General features: G+C 38.7%; 1 protein-coding gene and 1 pseudogene across 3 annotated transcripts in view; one reads left to right on the top strand and one right to left on the bottom strand.

The window, feature by feature from the left end:
• Positions 1-19,324, bottom strand: part of GOPC (golgi associated PDZ and coiled-coil motif containing) — a 42,161-nt gene extending 22,837 nt beyond the window's left edge. The window contains exon 1 of one of the 3 annotated variants that reach the window (XM_044250004.1): positions 18,847-19,324. In XM_044250004.1, coding sequence (XP_044105939.1) covers positions 18,847-19,134 — 288 coding nt within the window. In that variant the 5' untranslated portion in view covers positions 19,135-19,324. The remainder of the gene's footprint in view (positions 1-18,846) is intronic. The other 2 variants (XM_044249984.1, XM_044249994.1) reach the window with 2 other exon arrangements.
• Positions 5,088-6,048, top strand: LOC122907206 (annotated as a pseudogene).
• Positions 19,325-21,312: the final 1,988 nt, after the last annotated feature.

Below are 21,312 nucleotides of genomic sequence, written 5' to 3'. Positions count from 1 at the left end.
AGGCAAGTGGCCACCCCAGAGAATATGAGCCCACATCAACTAACCCACTATCTAGTAATTACTTCAGGTGCTAAGTTGGGAGCCACTGAGGTCACAATGGGCCTAACTCAGAGTTAGGGGTAAGCTACAGTTCTGCTATAGCAGAACAACTCCTCAGAACCACTTACACATTCAAGTTGAAATTTTTACTTTTCACAACTGGTGTGTTTTACAATTGCACACACGGTATGTTTCTTGTGGGTCTGGTCTTCCCAACTGGCCAACAGATTAAAGCTCAAGGAAAGGTCTGAGTTTTCTATTTAAATGCAACATAATTGGCCTAAGCATCAAGGGGCTCAATGAGAAAAGAATTGTGGGAAATATCTTTAAAATTATAGATAATTATTTATGTCTTGGAGAAGCTTTCTTATCAACTTAGGTGATCTAAATGCAAGCCCACTAAAGAAAAATGTGGCAAGTTACAAATACATTTAGAATTGGTTATCCCAAGAAATTCAAAGCAAAGAAAGGTTTAAAGAGGAAAGAGTTCAGAAGTGCTTGAAAGTTAAGTGACAAGGACAAAACAGAAGTAGTAAAGCAGTCTAGAGATGGAAAGAAGACTAGTAGAGGCAGAGAGAAACCAGAAGCAACTTAGGTAAATTCTCTGGGTTCAGCGACCAAAGGACTAAAATACATCTCTGCATCCCAACTGCACCAATCAGTACCTAGTACACAAAAGATGTTCAGGAAGTATCTTTAATTTGAAATGAATGCTAAGACTAGCCCTGTGCTTCTAGATAAATCACTCTGTCCTCACTGGTTTCCCTAATTTTATTTTTTTTTTTAAGATTTTATTTATTTATTTGTCAGAGAGAGAGGGAGAGACAGAGAGAGAGAGCGAGCACAGGCAGAGAGAGAGGCAGGCAGAGGCAGAGGGAGAAGCAGGCTCCCTGCCGAGCAAGGAGCCCGATGTGGGACTCGATCCCAGGACGCTGGGATCATGACCTGAGCCGAAGGCAGCTGCTTAACCAACTGAGCCAGCCAGGCGTCCCTGGTTTCCCTAATTTTAAAACAGGGATAATATCCATCGCTTTGACTATTCTCATGAGATTATTAATCTTATACATGAAAGCACTTACTATAATACGAAGATGTTATTATCAAGGAGATTAGATTACTCAGAGAAGTTTCCTTCTCTGAGTAATGCTCAGACTGCCCAAGACTGGTTAGGAACATGAAGCTGGATAAATGACTAGTTCTGGATGAAAGACCAAAACTAAGATTTATTCCCAATGGAAATCATTACATGCTCTCAGTGACATTTTTGGTTTTGTTCCAATCACAGCTTTTTTGAGATATAATTGCTGTACCATAAAATGCACTTTAAACGTATACGATTGAGGGGCACCTGGTGGCTCAGTGGGTTAAAGGCTCTGCCTTCCGCTCAGGTCATGATCCCAGGGTCCTGGGATCGAGCCCCACATCGGGCTCTCTGCTAGGCAGGGAGCCTGCTTCCCTTCCTTTCTCTCTGCTTCTCTCTGCCTACTTGTGATCTCTCTCTCTGCCAAATAAATAAATAAATTCTTAAAAAAAAAAAAAAGCGTATACGATTGAGCAGTTTTTAGTATATTTCGTAGAGTTATACAACCATCATCACTGTATAACTTTGAAACATTTTTTTCCAATGCCATTTTAGCAACATGCTATTTGCAGGAAAAGTGAAGGCAGGGACTTCACCCTTTAGCAACACCCTATTGTAGCTTTTCAAATGATGTTATCATGGGAACACTGGAAATGGAAATAAAGCATTTCAGGATGCTGGAAGGAAATTGTTGGCAACAGATTGGATGTCCAGTGGAGAATTAGATCAACAATGACAAATACTTCAAGCTTAGAGAATACTGAAGCCATTGAAAGAAAGAGCAAAATCGGGATGGTAGCTTATTTAGACTTGAGGGAGTTAGATCTAAGTTTTAGACATGTTAGCCATGATATAATCAATAGAACTATCCCACAGAATGTTGGAAATTTAAAAAAAAAAAAAAGTGATAAATTGGGACTAGGAAGCATTAAGAAGCACAGAGATAGGAATTTATATCCTAAGACTGAATTAGAGGGAAAACAGATGGCCAAGGACTGGGGCTTGGGTAACAACCAGAGGGAGAAGAAAAGAGGTGGCATGCTATAAATAGAAACCATAATGTTTTATAATGTAAACACTACTGCATCTTGCCTGTGTTACTTCTTGGAGATCGCTCCCTATCAGAAGAACTTCCTCATTGCTTCTTACAATATTTTTATTCATGTATAACTTAACATCAGAGAAGTACACACACAATGAATTCCAGAAAAAAAAAAAACATGTCTACTGAACTACCATCCAGATGAAGAAACAGGGCAGTATTAGCACTCGAGGACTCTCCTTGTGGCTCCTTCCTAATAACTACCTCCACTTTCATCCACAGACAGAATTAGAGTAATACCCTGAATTCTAATACCATAACTAATTTTGCCTGTTTTGAACATTATATAAAGAGAATCATATAGTATGCATTCATTCATGCCTGGCTTTTGCCTTAAGCTTATGTTTATGAGATTCATGTTTTGTATAGCTGCAGCTCATTCATTTTCACTACTATATAGTATTCACTAAATGAAAACACCAAAACTTACCATTCTTTTTGATTATTTATGCTGTTTTCCAGTTTTTGACTATTAAATTGATATTTGTATAAACCTGTCTTTTGGTACATATGGAATACAGTTCTGTGCAGTATATATATAGGAGACAAAATGCTGGTTTACAATGTATGAGGACATTAAACCTTGGCAAATAAGGCCAGTTTTCCAAGTCCTCACGCAACTGACATGCCCATCATGTATGAGAACTCTGATGGCTTTACATCCTTGTCTTCACTTGGTATTGTCCATCTTTTTACTTTTAGCCATTCTGGTAGGAAAGCAGTAGAATTCCATCATGATTTTAACTAAACCTTCTTGATTACTACTAAGGCTAATCACCTTTTTCATATGTTTACTGGCCATCTGAATAGTCTGTTTTGTGAAATGCCTATCAAGTCTCTTGCCTATTTTTCTACAGGGTAATCTATTTTTTTCTTCTTCTTGCAAGCACACACTCTCTTTCCTCCTCCCTCCAAACACACACACACCATTATGAGTAGGGGAATGGGCAAAAAGGGGGATGAAGGAGAATGAAAGGTACAGGCCTTCAGTTATAGAATGAGCAAGTCACAGGATGAAAGGTACAGAATAGGAAATATAGTCAACGGTATTATAATAGCACCGCATGACAGATGGTAGCTACATCTATGCTGAGCAGAGCAGAGCATATAGTTGTACATCTGAAACTAATGTCACATTGTGTATCAACTACCCTTCAGTTTTTAAAAAAAGATTTAAATGCTAAAAGAAATAATTATGCTAGTAGTTGACTCTGTTCTTTGAATATAATAAACATACACAAGAGATTAAAGTAGAACATCATTTCCATTGTCTTCTAAAAGGGTATGTAACAGTTTTCACACAGTATCTTTCACAGATACTCCTACCTGAAAAACTTAGAAAAGAAAAAAAAAACTTACATGTATGATCAATGTCTTATAGATCTTCTTCCATTTAACAAAAATATGCCTACCAAAATAATTATAAACCTTTAAAATCACCTGTTACCAGACAATGTTCAGTATATCTTGAAGATTGCTCCTTTAAAATACAATTAAGTCTTGTGGCACCTGGGTGGCTCAGTCAGTTAAGCATCTGCCTTCGGCTCAGGTCATGAGCTCAGGGTTGTGGAATCGAGCCCCGCATCAGGCTCCCTGCTCAGCAGGGAGTCTGTTCATTCTTCTCCCTCTGCCTCTAATCTATCTCAAATAAATAAATAAAATCTTTAAAAATGTCTATCTAAAAAGTCCTTCTTAGTAAAAAAAAAAAAAAAAAAAAACTCAAAAACCTATAGGTTTTTATAGTCTTTGAAACAAAGTGATCACAAAAGGAAAATAAATATTTGAAAAATACACACTCTTTTTGAGCAATATGAAGATTATACTAAAGTGAACCTACACTTAGAAATAGTTTAAAATAAGCCATTTAATCTATCACAACCCTTACCTCTTTTTTCATTACAGTGACTTTCATTCTGCATGCCTTATTTCTTTATACTATTGTCTAATATATTCCTCTATGTAGATTGGGAATATATTCCTGTACGTAGATCTGTTAACTGGACGTTAGATCTAAAGGTTTAATTAGGGTGCCTGGCTTGCTCAGTCAGTAGAGCATATGACTCCTGATCTTGTGGTTGTGTGAGTTTGAGCCCCATGCTAGGTATAGCAATAACTTACAAATTAAAAAACAACAAAGACCAAAAAAAACTACTTCAAAGGTTTAATTAGATTTACTTAATTAAATCTTTGTGATAGGGGGTATATTTTGTATTTCAAAAGGCATATAGTGCTGGTAGTCCCAATATGATTTATCTTTCAAACCAAGAACCTCATGAGTTATTAATAACTGAGCAAAACTCCTAGAGTTAAGAAAGAAGTTAAAGGAGCGCCTGAGTGGCTCAGCCATTAAGCGTCTGCCTTTGGCTCAGGTCAAAATCTCGGGTCCTGGGATCAAGCTCCACATCGGGCTCCCTGCTCAGCAGGAAGCCTGTTTCTCCCTGCTGGTGTTCCCTCTCTCACTGTCTCTCTGTCAAATAAATAAATTAAATATTTTAAAAAGAAAGAAAGGAAGGAAGGAAGAAAGGAAGGAATAAGTTAAAGAGGCATAAGTGTTATTCATTAATTAATTTGGCACACTAATATTTAAGTCAGAAATTATTATAAAAGGGCAAGGAAAACAGAGTAGTACATGGGCCTTTTGAGTGCGGCATATTACAAACATGGACCTAAGTCAAATAATTTCTCAAGAGCTGCCCTACTTAAAAAATAAATAAAATTTCTTTACAGAGAGAAGATGCAGATATTAAAATTTGAAGCCCAGGCTCTCTATCTGTCCTTGTTCAACAAATAGATGCATCTTCTCGTGCAGTGCCGGCTGGGATTTGGATTTGGCCATCCTGGGCACCTGGGCACCTGGGCACCAAGACTGCTTTTAACCCTGGCAAAGTTGAAATTGTTACCATCAATGACCCTTTTACTAACCTCAACTACATGGGCTGTGTGTTCCAGTATGACTTCATCCATGGCAAATTCAATGGCACAGTCAAGGCTGAGAACAGAAAACCTGTCATCAATGGAAAGCCCATCTCCATCTTCCCAGAGGGAAATCCCTCCAGCATCAAATACAGTGATGCTGACACTGAGTATGTTGTAGAATCCACTGGTGTCTTTACTACCACTTTACTATGACCACTGGTGTCTTTACTACCAAGGCTCAGGCTAATTTGAGGGGTATGGCCAAGATGGTCATCACTTCTGCCCCTTCCAATGATGGCCCATGTTTGTGATGGACATGAACCATGAAAAGTATTACAACTCCCTCGAAACTGTTAGCAATGCCTCCTGTACCAAAAACTGCCTGGGCCCTCTGTCCAAGATCATTCATGACAACTTGGGCAACATGAAAAGACTAATGACACAGTCCACGCCATCAATGCCACAAGAAGACTGTGGATGGCGCCACTGAGAAGCTGTGGCATGATGGCTGAGGGGATGCCCAGAACATCATCCTTGCTTCTACAGCCAAGGATGGAGGCAAGGTTATCCGGAAGCTGAATGGGAAGCTCCCCGGTTAGGCTTTCCATGTCCTCACCCCCAACGCACCAGTCATGGATCTCACCTGCTGCCTAAAGCAAGCTGCCAATTATGATAATATCAAGAAGATGGTGAAGCAGGCATTGGAGGACCCCCTCAAGGCAACCTGGGTTCCAGTGAGGACCAGGCTGTCCAATGCAACTATAATAATAGCACCCACTCTTCCACCTTCAGTGCTGGGAGTGACACTGCCCTCAATGACCACTGTGTCAAGCCCATTTCCTGGTATGATAATGAATTTGGCTACAGCAACCAGGTGGTAGATCTGGTCCACATGGACTCTAAGGAGTAAGAGCTCCCTGGACCACCAGCCCCAGTGAGAGCACAAGAGGAAGACAGAAGCCCTCAGCTGCTGGAAAATCCTTGTCCCAAATCATCCCCTAATACAATGAGAATCTCTTGATCTTTAACAAGTTTCCATCCTAGACCCTTTGAAGAAAGAGAGAGCTTAGGGAGCCCTACTTTATCATGTACACCAATGAACTACACTGTAGATACAGTGAGAAAAAAAATAAAATAAAATAAAAGTCAAAACCCAATTTTATTTTTCAAACTTTCAAAAGTATTTCAGATTTACTCTAAATTTAGTAATATTTAAGTAATTTATGTCTTATCCATGATAAAAGCATTTTAGCTGCCAAAGAAAATAGTCACTGATATATTTTATGTCAAGATTAGAAATTTCCATATTTTATTTAATGTTTAACTTCCTAATATCACCAAATTTTAGAATTTAAAGAGATCTCAGAGAACATAAAGACTATGATTAAGACAGTTACTATTTACATAATAAAACCAAGGCCAATCAAAATTGACTTTATATCCAGGGCTCCCCAACTGGTCAGCAGCAGAACAGCACTTTGAACCCAATTACTCACAGGCCAAGGCAGTGGGAGTGTTATCAAGCAGCTGGCCACAGGGAAAAAAAAAATGTGTTTCTATAGCTATAATACATATGTTTAACTTACTAACAATATTCACAGTTACCACAAAGCAAGCATCTATACACCATATGGCAGGCATATACACACCATATGTTATCTATAATTCTTACTCTCCAACTTTTTTCTTAGTAGTTAAGGAAACTGGAAGTCAGAGTTTAAATGATTTGCCCAAAATCACATAGCTAATAAGTAACAGACTCAAAATCAGTCTGACCATAAAAAAGCCTGAGTATTTTTCACCTGTCCTACTTTGGCAACATTAGAACAAGAATGAAAGTTTAAAGGAAACAGCTGATTTCAACCTTCAACTCTTACTTAAATTTTCAAGCGATAGCCCAAAAATGCTTTAATAAGCAAAGCCCAAAACAGTAAAAACTATGTTAAATACAGTCTTAATCTGGGAAACAAACTTATCACTTTTCCTACATTTGATCTTGAAGATTAATGTACAGAAAAATAAAATAAAACTGACCATCAAGACATTCTTTCCGTAGACAGTAAGGATAAAATGATCTTCTAGGAGAGTCCCAGGGCCTTACTCAGGACCATGACCTTCACTATACCCAAGTAATTAAATCAATCACTGGTGGGATTTCCTAAAGCAGCAATTCTCAGCATGTGGTCCAGGTGGAATGGAGTGTGGAAACATGAAAATCAAGTAATTCACAAAGTAGGAATAAAATATTCCCCAAAAAGAAAAAGAGAAGCAGTCTATCTAAACAACATCAGTGCATTATCATCACCACTTATCTGTATTTAATGGAGCTGTTACTTTTCTATTTCTCATCTCATACTCTTTCAAACACCCAAACTTTTCCAAAGTGATAATTCCTTTCTAAAATAATCCATCACTACTGGATTCCACCGTGCGGCACCAAAATCAAAGGAATTTTTTATTTTGAGTTTCCTATTTCTCCACTTTGTCTAGATCCTAATACTCTGTCCATGTTATCTTCTGAAAATACAAAACAGTTGTACTTTTTTCTTTCTAAACATAACCTAGTTTTTATTTTACAGGCTTATGGATAAAACTGCCAATTAGTTTCCCTTAAGCACCCCTCAAAAACCTCTAGTCCAGGAGAGGATCAAACTAAGAAAAGAAACTAGCAAACATCATCAGTCATTAGTTTCCACAAGTCATTCAGCTCTCTCAGTAACACATTTTAGAGGGCCCAACCTAAGAACCAAAACAAATCAGGTAAAGCATCTTTATTTTGCATATGAAGAAACTAAAACCCAAAGAGATTAGGTGAGTTGTCCCAAATTAAAAATGGCATTAAAACACAGACTTCCTGACATCCTGTGTAATCCTGGCAGTAACAGAGAATTGGTGGTGAAGCGGCCCATGAGCTCCAAATGAGATCACATCCCCAAATCTCAGACAGAAAGGGCTTTAAGCAAGAGACTCAGAACATTCCTCATCTGGCCCACCACTGCCCCCACCCCCACACACACAGGGACTCCTATGTATGCACAGAAAGACACATAAGCAAGCACAGACATGCATGCACGCAAAAGCATACATTCCCAAAGTTGTTTAAGAATTACAAAGAGTTGACTCCCAATAGCAGTTTAATTATAATGAACAATAGCATAGAAAGCTGCTGATAAAGAAGTAAATACATTTATTTCACATTTACCTATGAATGTTTCTATACCTTCTGTTTTAAAGTATGTGTACAAAAGGTAATCACTAAAAGGAAACAAGTATGTTTTTAAATATATATTTTTTAATGTTTGAAAATGCAGTTTACAATGGAAGTGGATTAAAATTTACATCTCTAGCAATTATACCATTTAATACCAATTTCTAAAATTGATCATCTTCTCCCACCTACTTCCCAAATGGCTTTAAAGCTCTTAAGATAAATAAATGTAAAAAATAAACATACAGAGATGGCAAGATATCACTATAAAAATATCCTAATAGTGTTTATTTTGTATCAAATTTAATACAAGTTTCCTAGAAGTAACTCTTTGTCTCATTAAAAGAAGCAATGTCGTTTTATCTGGTGCGACTCTCTTTCTTTCCTGGAACTAAACCTTTAAAAAGAAGTATCACAGAAATTACTGTATAAAGGATCCTGACCGACAGCAGAAACAGAACGAACCATATTCTTCACGTGGCCTTTTCTCCTGTGACAAAAGTCAATGGGATGATGTAACTAACAAAGTATTCTGATCTATTCCCTGGCTTTTCTTCTACTTCTTCCACATAGCAGAACAAAGTCTTACAGTTAATTTGAGTTAACACACACCTTTTATAAAGAATCTCCCTCTATTTTCTCTTTTCCCATATGCCCCAAGTGGTCAGCTTTTCTCCTACTACCCAAGATTTCTCCTACTACCCAAGAAAGCCAAAAAGTCCTATTCTAAAACAAAGACTGACCAAACAGAAAGTATATTCACGGGTCAAATATAAAAAACTCTGCTGTACCTTGAGATAGAAAATAACAGTCCTCTTTATTTTAAGTCGGCTGCTGAAACAGTCTGCTCATTTGGCTTACCGAAGTTCTGTGAGAAAACTCTACCTGTAAACTCCAATTTCCTCTTGATCCAAGCATAAGGACTACTATTGTCATCTGTCATCATTTCTCCCCAAACTGCTCTGCAGCTTAAGAAAAGCAAACTTTTTTTTATTTTTCAAATACATTCATTCAAAAAGTATTTGTCAACCCCCAACCATAGGCCAAGCACTTGGCTGGGTTTTGGGGATACGCTGGTAGATGAAATATACGTGGGTCCTGCCCTGCAAAGTTTATGGAGGCCTTCTGCAGGAGGTGGCACATAAAGAAAATGAATGGCATATGTAACAACAGCGTTAACTAGGTGCCAGGCGCTGCTGTGAATATATGCATATTTTAATTGCCTTAGTCCTCATGCTATGCCTCGAGAGATACAATTTTCTGTACAGAGAAGGAAACTGGAACGCAGAGAGGTTAGGTGATTTGTCCAAGATCATTACAAGCAAGTATTATAATATATAATTACAAAGCATAAGCTGTCCAAAAGAAACAAAAAGAAGGGAATTAGTGGAATGGGAGAGTATGGTTTCTTCTGGGAAGTGTTCCTGTTACTATCAAAGCAGCAGTTCTCATAGGTCTGTGGGAACTTTTCAGAGCATCCACAAGGTCAAAACTCTTTTAATAATAATAAAATATTATTTGGCTTTTTCACCATGCTGATATTTGTACTACAGGTGCAAAAGCAATGATGAGTAAATGACAGCATTTTAGTACAAATCAGTGCAGTGTACTCTTCACCACTATGTGCTCATGGTTAAAAAAAAAAAAGTTCATTTAAGAATGCCCATGACACAGCAGTAAAAATTACTAATTTTTAAAATCTCAACCCTTGAGTACGTATTTTTAATATTCTGTGTGATGAAATGGGAAGTGTGCATAAAGTGTATATGCTGCATATCAAACCATGTTGTCCAAAGAAAAAGCACAACATTTTTTTCATGGAACATCACTTTTACTTGGAAAAAGAGCAAATACAGTTATTAAGGTTAATGTATTTGGTAGACTTAATCTTGAGAATAATTAAGCAAATCTGTTACTTCAAGGCAAACAACTGGCACCATTTATTGCCAATGATAAAAATCTGTGTTTTCAAATGTAAATTAGAATTTTGGAAAAACTGAATCCATCATGATGATCTTAACAGCTTCCAAACAGTTCAAGATTTTTCTGAGACCGGTAATAGTACAAATGTGATTTTTTTTTTTAAGATTTTATTTATTTGACAGAGAGAGAAAGAATACAAGCAGGGGGAGCAGCTGGGAGAGGGAGAAGCAGGCTCCCCATTAAGCAGAAAGCCCAACATGGGGTTCAATCCTAGGATTGTGGGATCGTGACCGGAGCCCAAGGCAGATGCCTAACTGACTGAGCCACCCAACCACCCCCACATGTGATTTTAAAAAGACTGTATAATGAGATGTGCTCAGATTTAGAAAATCTGCATAACTCAGCAAACCAGTATTTTCAAAATGACCAATCCATAAAGTCAATATCATGACTCAGTAAAAGATTCACTCAATGACTACACATTATTGTATTCTAACAGTGGATGAAAACTACACTGATAAGAATTTTAGACTCTACACTGTAACTAACCTTTAAAAGATTTTATTTATTTATTGTGAGAGAGCATGCGTGAGCAGGAGTGCAGAGGGAGAGAGAGAATCTTAAGCAGACTCCCCACGAAGCGCAGAGCCTAACTCAGGGCCAGATCTCATGACCCTGAGCCAAAATCAAGAGCTGGACGCTTAACCAACTGAGCCACCCGGACACCCCACGAAATTACCTTTTTATATTATAGAAAAATATCCACGACTATCTGAAAAGGTTATTAAATACTTCTCCCTTATCCAACTATTTATTTCTGTGAGAGCAAACTTTCTTCCTAGGCTATAACCCAAACCTTAAATCACAACTATTTGAATGCAGAAGCAGATCAAAGAATCCAGCTATCTTCTAGTAAGCCAGATATCTAACTGACATTTTTAAATGTAAAACAATGCACTTTATTTTGAAAATAGTTATTTTCTCATTCAAAATGATATTTACATTAACATCTAATAGGCTTACTGTTGCAATAAATATTTAAAGTTTTCTCAGTGTTAATTTCTAATACTGTAAACACCAACAGATATAACTCACATTAGAAAAAAACCTTTTTAGGGACCTCATAATTTGTACAGCATAAGTGGGTCCTGAGACCAAAATGTTTGAGAACTCTTGTCTTAGAGTCTGAAGAAAGGCCCATGTGGCTGGAACATACAGAATAAGAGAAAAGAGTAATAAGATAGGTCATCAAAGACATATGCACAGGTCAAATCATACAGAGCTTGCCAGCCATAATAAGAAGTTTGAATTTTATTCATAGTATAATTGAGGACTTTTAAGCAGAAAGATATGATTAAATTTATGTTTTAAAAAAGGCAGCTGTGTGTAATACAGGAGACAAACTGAATGAACTAGGATGGGGGGGGTGGGATTTGAAAATAGAAGCAAGAAGATAAATCCGTGATGTACGTTTGACAGTTAAATTACTTTGATGTTAACCCACAAAATGAAGTCCCAAAAAACATAAAATGTTTGTTTCCATTTTAATGTTAAACAACTCAGTTGCTTTATGATCCAACTGGATGTAGAGTGAGGAGAACCAACTCACCCAATATTTTAGAAATGTCACAAGCACACAATCCATACATAATACACTCATTTAACGAGGTTTAATGTTATTTTAGTCATAGTTCCAAATTTTTCTTAAAGTGGAATACCACGAAATATTAACTCACAAATCATATCCTTGTGAATTACATACCAGGGAAATAAATGAACCTGCAGATTCAGTCATTCAACAGTATAGTTGACACTGTGTTAGACACTATGGATGTTATCAGAAAGACACCAGCCCAGCTCTCATGAAACCTGTATTACAGAATGATTATTGGTAATCTTGGAAGGATTCATGGCAGAACACTAAAAGTGTTTCAAATAATTTATTCATTCAAATAAACATGTATTGAGTACATGCTGTGTGCCAGGATCTGGAGACAAAAAGATGAGTAAGACATGGATTCTGCCCTTCAGAATTTCACTGTCTGGTAAAGAGATAAAATGACATTTCCAATTATGATGGAGAGTATCAAAAACACTATTATAATAGAGGCATGTGTGATGTACTAATTCAGAAAAAAAAAAAAAGGAAGTGAAAGTCTGGGTGATATATACAAGTGTTGAATCACTATATTGTACTCCTGAAATGAATATTATATTGTATGTCAGCTAAATGGAATTTCAATAAAAACTTTAAAAAAAGAAGATAAAAGAAGAAGTGAAAGGGTCAGAGAGGAGAAATTTACCCAAGTACTGAACGGAAATCAGCTAATACATGGATGGTGCAGGGAAAGGTCTGAGAAATGAAAACTCCTCACAAGTGAGATACTGATGTAAATAGGTCAGAAAGGTTGGTATTTAATGTGTGAGTTTTAAATTGCCAATTTTAAAAAGGGGCCAGCAAAACACCAATTCTGTAATCCACATGTAAGTCAACCAGATACCACACTCAGAGGAATTACTACTCAATAAGGCTTGAAAGCACTATAGGGGAAAAAAAACCACCAACCAACTCTTAGAAACCAAAAGGGGTTCACAAAGAGAAAATGTTCCCACCTAAAGTCAGCTTTCACAAAGCATATGATACTGAGATTATTTCACCCAAGCCATCGTCCTGACCCTCAAAGAGCTTACCTTCTAGAGGTAAAGAGCTGTGGCAATCACTAATGACAGGACAAGGAAACCAACTTAACAGTCCAAGTGAATTAAAGGTGTTGATAGCCTCTGCCCGCAGAGAGCAGAGATAAATGGGAGTGAGAACAGCCTTCAGAAATAGTGATGTAAGTGGTACCTTGAAAGATGAGTGGGTGTGCGATACTGTAGACAAAGGGGACAGAGAAGGCATTATACACTAAAGCCTATGCCAAAGTGGCAAAGGCATGCAAGAGCAAGGCCTATTCAGAGAACGGCCCACAGACCAGTTTTATTGAGAGGCAACAGCAGCCACGAAGGGGTGACAAGCAATACGGACAGACACATTGGGTGGGCACTGATCACCAAGCTAGAGTATGAATTTTATCCAATGAATAAAAGGGAAGTATAAAAAGAAGAGCAACCACAATCAGAGTTGCCTTTTTTTCATATGAACCATTAAAATGAAACATTTTAGAATTATGTTGACAATGAAAGGATGGTTTCGAGTGGGTAAGAAGCAACTAGGAGACTATGTTAGGAATATACAAGAAAGGGTAAGAACCTTAACTATGCACAATCTCCTAAACGCAACTCATTATTTTTCCTGCCAGACCTATTCCTTCCCCTGGATTCCTTACATGGTCTAAGTCTCATAGAGCTCTCACAACAAATCACCACAAAGTTGGTGGCTTAAAAGAACAAAAATTTATTCTTTCACAGTTCAGGATGCCAGGAGCTCAAAATCAAGAATTGGTTCCTTCTGGATACCCTGAAGAAGAAACTGTTCCATGCCTGTCTCGCAGTGTTTGGTGGTTGACAGTAATCCTTGGCATTTCCTGGCTTGTAGAAAGGTCATCCCAGTCTCTGATTCTTTCTTCAGATAGCCTTCTTCTCAGTGTCTTTCTGTGTCTTGAGTGTCTCTTATCAGGACAATCTCACTGTATTTAGGGTCCAGTCTAATCGGCTATGATCTTATCTCTTACCCTTACACTAATTACGTCTGCAAAGACTCTATTTCCAAATAAGGTCACATTCTGAGGTTCTGGGTAGACATGAATTTGGGGGGAGACTATGAAACAGCTATCAACTAATCCATCTGTCAGACAGAACTGTGGTGGCATCCTCCTCCTCACCCTCCACATATACATAATTATCAAATCCTGTTTCTACTTTGGTTGATTATCTCCTTTTCTTCATCCCCATTACCATTTTCATTTCAGTAACACTCTTGTCTACATAGCAAACTCTGTGCTATGGCACTGGATTATTACTATCATCACTGAGCCTGTTAGTAACCATGTAAGCACTGCTGGAGAAAGTCACGTAACAGGGCAGACTGGTTGTACCATGAATTTATGATAACTAGCTCCAAGTAAGTCTCCAACGTTGCCTGACAGTCCTTCTATTGCTCTGGCTAGTTGGCTCTCCCACTCTTCCCTATTTCAAAGCTCTTTTTACTCTCACCCACTTTCAGCAGTTGTCCCAGGCTCCAAGTTTACAAAAAAGAAACCATCAGACAGAATCCTCTCAACCTCCCACCTTCTGCTCTCACCGCTTCCCTCTCCCTCAAAACTGTCTCCCTCTGCCTCAAAGTACAACAGCTGTCCTTTCAATGTAAGGCCATTCTCTCTACATCTATCTTTGATCTCCTCTTCATTCAGAAACCTTATCAATCCTAATTATCCCTCTCTTTCGCTGGAATATTGAGCTTTCCTCTCAAGTAGATGCATCTCATTGGCTTATAAATGTGTCTAATTTTTATAACAATACCTCCTGGGAACCCCACACTCCTTCTTACAATCTAACCAGCCACATTCACTCTTTCTACCTGCTTTTCTCTCCACCTCCTCTTTCCCCATAACAGGCATAAATGCATGTGTTTTTGGAGAAACTGGCTTCTCTAATTTTAGAGCCTTGGGCCACTTACTTAATCCTGAGCAAAATGGGAATAATAAGAATACTAAACCTATCACACAGGACTGTCATGAGAATTAGATGAACCAATATTTGCAAAACTAAGTGAGTCTGACCATTAGTAATTGATCAGTAAGGTTAGCAATACAGCTATTGTTAATAATAATGCTTATCCATCTATCTATCCAACCAACTGACATCTTGGAGTCATCCTGAATTCCCTCATCCCTCCATTCCAATCCATTTCTAAACTGTTTACTGTTACCTCTCCAGTCTCTCCTGTTCTGAACACTTACCTCCATCTCACTATCCTACCCTGCACTATCCTACCCTCACTATCCTCTCATATGGATCAGAATAAGAACCTCCTAAATGATTTCCTGCATTCATTCTGTGCACTGTCCCAAAGCCTCTCCTTACCCTAGCTTGAGTGAGCTATTCTAATCTCCTATCTAAGGTTACCATCTAGTTTAAAACATTTCCCACTGCTATAATACCGGCCCCTAAATCTACCCCATGGCCAGTAAAATCAAGTAGATATGTCCCTACCCACCTGTTCAAACTTATCTTACATCTCATTTCTTTGGCCCTTTGCTCTTACAACACATACCAACTTTCTTTCAGTTCTACAAGTGCATTACACACTTTCCTGTCACAGTTGCGTTCCACTTTCTATTCTCTCTACTGTAAGACTGACTGATATTCCTATTTATTGTGGCCTAATTAATTCCTACTTATCCTTTATGTCGTAACTCAATAGTCACTTCCAAAAGGAAACTTTCCTAATCCCCCAGAACAGGCTCTCAGTATTCTACATAACTATCATAACATGCAACAAAGTTGGAATTTCACACTTGTGTGATAATTATCCCAATTAACTATGCAACAGAATCCAAGCTTTGAAAAAGAAACAACTCTGTCCATTTTTGCTCTCCATTATATCCCAAATACCCAACAGAGCAACTGGCACATAATTAGTGCTCAGTAAATACATACAGACCCAATAGTAACCTTCAAGTTCAACGCTACAACATTGCTTCACTGCTTGTTTAAAAACAGGACAGCTTTTTAAAGCAGTAAAGAACAGTACCTCATTAGTTCATTATAAACATGTCTCTAGACCAAAGTTAAGTTTCTCCACTGATGGTTGCAAAGTAAATTACTTGAAAAGATATACTGATTCAGGAACTGTTGACAAAAGGAGGATGTGACAGATGGATTGTTCTGCTGTTATTTTAAAGAAGGGGTAAAGAGGCAGAAAACTCATTTCCAGGTAGAGAGATGGGTTTATCTAAAGTACCGGTTCTTCAATCTTTGTCCTACTCTAACACACTAATATTACTAATACTACTACTACTCTTACTACTGTCCCAATCGGTACTATGACTCCAGCACCAACGGTCACCAAGTAGCTTACCATAGCAGGAATTCTCAAGCAGGTGGGTAGGGTAAATAAGAGAGATGTGAGTAATTTGAAATGGCACTATCTCAATATATTCTGATACTCTTTGCTCTCCCCTTCCCCTTATAAATAGCCCTATCCCCAAATATAACTTATAGTAAGCAACAGTCACGTAGACGTCATTTACATTTTATTTTAAAATGTAACCTATGATTTTTTGCAGCTAAAATTATTTTCCTAAACTGCATGTTAATGTTAAACATGGTGTTACCTCAAGACACAACAAATGGGCAGAAGGAACAATCTCCAAAGATACTCAAGGCCAATTTAAATATAAGTTACCCATACTGGAGGTTATCTGTGTTTTGATTATAAAAATATTCAATACTGGCAATATGGTTTAAGGTATCAACCTCTAAAACCTGAAATTCAGTACCCACCTTCTATATCAAGCCACAAATGGCCTCAAAGGTTGTATTTTAATGTCCATAACCTTAAAACAATATAACTAATTCAGCCCACTTACTAAGAAAATAAAACAGGGCTAGGACGTATGGAAATCTTTTCTAAGATTTCAAGATCTCAGGTGATTGATAACAGTATATGAAGTAACCTCTGAAAATCTGCAGATAATCCAACAGTAGATCTACCTTGAAAAACACTACTGACAATGAGGCTCTCTCCTCACCAGTACATACCGATTCCACAAAGAATGTAAAACCTGCTAAATGGAGAAAGATTAACCCCACAAACAAATAAAATGTAAGTGAAAAAATACAAAAACAAAATGTCCCCTCCCCTTTTTCTAAGATCTTTTAAGTCAAAGGTTTCAAGCATGTTGAAAAAACATGCTCACATCATGACAGACTAGCATTTCTTATTTTGAGAAATAAGGCCACCTCCTAAGCCAGGATGTGGAGTCAGAATATGTAATTACAATTTCTGAGAAAAAGAATACACATAATTTATTATAGCTCTGAATACTCATTTAAAATATTTAAAGATGGAAAAAAAAAAAAAAAAACCAAGCACCATCTCCTACTCACAGAATAAACCTTTCTCCAAAATTAGATTTTATATCTGACATCAAAATACCACTGTTGAAAGTGTCCTTCAGTCATTTAAAAAAATCAGATAGATATTGTTTCATTTTTAAAAAGCTATTTATCCTCAGTAGACACTTGCAGTTGTAAATGATAGGAAAGTTCTCACGTAGTATTTAAGTAATTCCTGCTCTGTTATTTAAAGCTTTTACTATTTCCAAAAAGCACCATTAAATGCATTTTCGCCACCTGAAAAATAAACTATCTTCTAGAAATAATCACTAATCAAGAAATCAAGAAACATTTTCATATAGCTAGAACAAGAAGTGATTAGCTTCCTATGAGCACTTCCATTCCAACCTTTTCAAAAAGTATGGAAGAAATGAACAGTTCTTTCAACAAAATCTCTGTTTTGCATCTATGCTAATCACAGATGAATTATACCACCTTTTTCATGGCTAACTAACAGGGAAGTGAAAGAACGCTAACCATTAATTATAAACAGGATCTATCTGATAATCACACTGATTTGAATCCAATGGGTATTCTTAATCATTGTAACTGATAGAAATGATGATTTCTTAGGAAACCTAACGTTCAAAGAGCTTTGCACATTAGTAATTGTTCAATTTTTATCTACTTTAAAATGATTCATTCTCTTAAATTATCTACTAGAAAATGGTCTTTAAGTAATAACGTTAATCTCCCATGTTCCTAAATACTGTAACAATGCATTAATTTAACTTTCTGCACAATGTGGTAGGTTGTTTTTTTGGTTTTTGCTTTTTTTGTTTTTTTTTTTTTGGAACTACCACCACTCCACCCACACAACCAAGATTAGAGACTTAAGCAAATGACAATTCTTCACACACTCTCCCAAATGAATCCAGACTTTGGAAAAACGTCCATGTTACAAGTCATTTGAAAAACTGGAGAGTACTCTGGTGGTTATCTGCCTGTAATTTAAAGACCAACTGTAAACTGAGAAGAACACTGATACTATGCCGTTTATCCCACTAAATTTTCCTAAGAGCTCGATAGAATTCCCCTAAATTGTTCATGCATGCAAGGAATAGTATGTCTGTGTGCAACAACAGACGTTGATCTGAAATGGTTAAAAACAATCAACACTATCAGTCTGATGATACATACACCTAGTTTATCAATGTGAAAATCCATATAAGAACTCAAATGTTGCAAGGTGGGCTAAGATATTTTTCGGACAGAGAATTTCTGGTTTGCTAATGTTGTATGTACAGGAGGCTGGTGTAATCAGTTCCTGCTTCCTCCTGATAGAGATACTAGGAAGGTGGATGAAAGGACGCCGGGACACCCACAGGTCCATCCACATCCCTTTTTCTACCTCTTCTCACTCTTTTCCTTTACATATACATACACACACACTCCCCTGTCACACTAAAGCTCAGGTGCCCCAGTGGGCAATTTTCTAGGGTGGTTTCACCGGTGCGTTAAATGGGATCTGACAACTGGGGTTGAATGCCACCTCCTCCAGGGCCCACAGCTCACCTCTAGCTTGTGATTGATCTGGGACACGGTCTGGGCTTTATGGCAAAGCTGCGCAAAGCAGGAACTCAGGCTGGTCATCTTCTGTCTCCCCTCGTAAGTGATGTCCGCCTGGTCCGGATCGATTTCACCCAGGAGCAGATCCACATCCACGAAGGCCTTGTCGAACTCCTTCTCTAGCACCTCCAGCCATCGGAACATGGATACCCCGCCGGGGGAGACCCCCACGGCGCAGGAGGCGCCTCCTGGGCCCCCTCCGGCTCCTGCCGGGCACGGGCCGCCCGCCGACATGGCGCCGTCTAGGGCCTCCCCCGACTGCTACTGACCCCCGCCGCCCACCCCGCACGAGAGGAACTGCTGGGACTACGGGGACCCCCGCGCACGCACGCTCCGTCGGTCCCCTCCCTTCCCCTCGTGCGGCTAACGCCGGCAATGCAGCCCCAGAGCGGCAAGAGCAGCGAAGCTAAGGCGGCGGCGGTGGCACACGGAAGAATCGAGCCGTCCCACCTCCCGGCCCGCCCCCGCTGCGCATGCGTAGCGAAGATTTAGGCGGACGCAGCCCGGGGGGCTGAAATGGGCGGGGCTAGGATGCGACCTTGGCCTATGAAAAGCCTCTGCTTGGGACCAGCCTGTCAGCGGCCATATTAACAACTGGCAAACTCCCGCTTGAATCCCCGAGAAACGGGAACGCATCGTATTTGCTTCCAAGCTGTAAAGGCCCGAGGAAGAGGAGGGTGTCCACGTCGCAGACATGAACGGCTTCCGCCCATTTGACTTCACAGTGGGCGGGAGCCATTCTAAAGTCCTCCAGGAGAGTTGCTGCGGCGACTTCCAGGGGCAGGGAAAGGAATGCGGGGAAAGGCGATGTGAGCATGCGCAATAGCCACGTTTTACCTTTCCATTACAGTGCCTGTGAAGGATGAGGTGGGTGGACGTACGGGCTTTTTTTGCTAAACCAGGCCCTAAATTCCGGGTGGAAACTGCCTGGGGCTGCACGTTGAAGGACAGCAGCCGACCAGGTTTTGCAGAATTCATGCGAGACCTTTTGTCGTGTGATTAAGAGTCAGGCTGACCTGGGTTCAAGTTTTACACCCTGGCACATACTACCGTTCCCATTTAGTTGTATTCTTCAACCTCAAAGCTTCATTTTCTAAAATTTACTTCCCTCAGTAGTAAGGTGAAATGCTTAACTTCAGTACTTGGTACTCCTTAATATTACACCACAGTTCATAGGTTTCCCAAGGAACTGTTTTTTAAAAGTGTACTTATTTCAACAACGGAAGTGTTCCCACAGTGACTTTTCATAAAAACAAAACTGTGAAGATTCATATATTGATAAATATATTGCATGCAGAGCCCCGTTGAGGCACTGGAGACACACAAGTGAGATATGAACCTCGGTCAAGCAGAGCTCTTAGGCTAGTGGGTCTAACACTCAGCTACAACTTTATTTGAATTTTGCAGTACTTGGGAATGTTTACAAACTGCTCATTAGCCCTGTTCACTGTCAAACCCCTTCCACTTCTAGAGCAGTCCATTCTTAGGGAAGGAGAAATCAGACTTCAAAGTAGGCTGGTGAGAACTGTCCCTCTTGCATTGTCTAAGAAAATATTGTACTAGCCCACTATAGGCTCCTGTGATCTGGAACACTCTTCCAGTTGCTCACCACCAAAGCCTGCATTGTGTGTCTCTCGCCAACGCAATGACATTGAGGAATAAGAAATCATAGCTCTAGTTTGCTCTCTGGGTATTGCAGGGCACACTAGTTAGCACTGGTCAATAAAATCCTTTGGCTTCAGCAAACTTAGCAAAGCGAAACTAACTGTGAGGTCTTTGCCTTGAGCTTAAACAGGTGCCTTCACGTAGGTTTTAATACACGATAAATAATATAAAACTAAAATATGCATCTTTTCTCTTTCCATACCAAATTAATTTTCTTTTCATCTGCAATATTTGCAAGAACATCATTACTCCAGCTACGAAGTTTCCAGCCACTTTCTCTGTACATATGGTTAGCCATGCATTTTCAGGAATTTGAAGTAAATTATTTAAAAGTGGAGGGGAGAACATACATAGAATCACATTAAGAACAGCTTTCAGTTATTGAAAACATACTATGTATAGACCATTACGTTATTTGCTTTAATTCTTTGACACAAAATCATATGAGGTGGCTATTATTCACTTTTTTATTAGATGATTTAGCAGATGAGAGCTTAAGTATCTTGGTACAGTCATACAGCTAATAATCAAGTGAGGTGAGATTTCAATCTAGTTGTCTTTTTCTCCAAAGTCTTAGCCACTAACCATGGAATATAGAGGGATGAGGGATTCCAATTCTTTTTGTATAAGTTACCAGCATAATAAATTGGCAAATCAGTCCAAAAGTTTTTCTTTTCTTTCTTTCTCTCCCTCTCTCTCTCTTTTTTTTTTTTTTTTGAGAAGGGGAGGAGCAGAAGGGGAGAGAAT

The sequence above is a fragment of the Neovison vison genome, chromosome 1, assembly GCF_020171115.1.
Source record: "Neovison vison isolate M4711 chromosome 1, ASM_NN_V1, whole genome shotgun sequence".
NCBI lineage: Eukaryota > Metazoa > Chordata > Mammalia > Carnivora > Mustelidae > Neogale > Neogale vison.
Note: the sequence above shows the minus strand (reverse complement) of the source record. Positions and strands in the feature narration are given on the sequence as shown.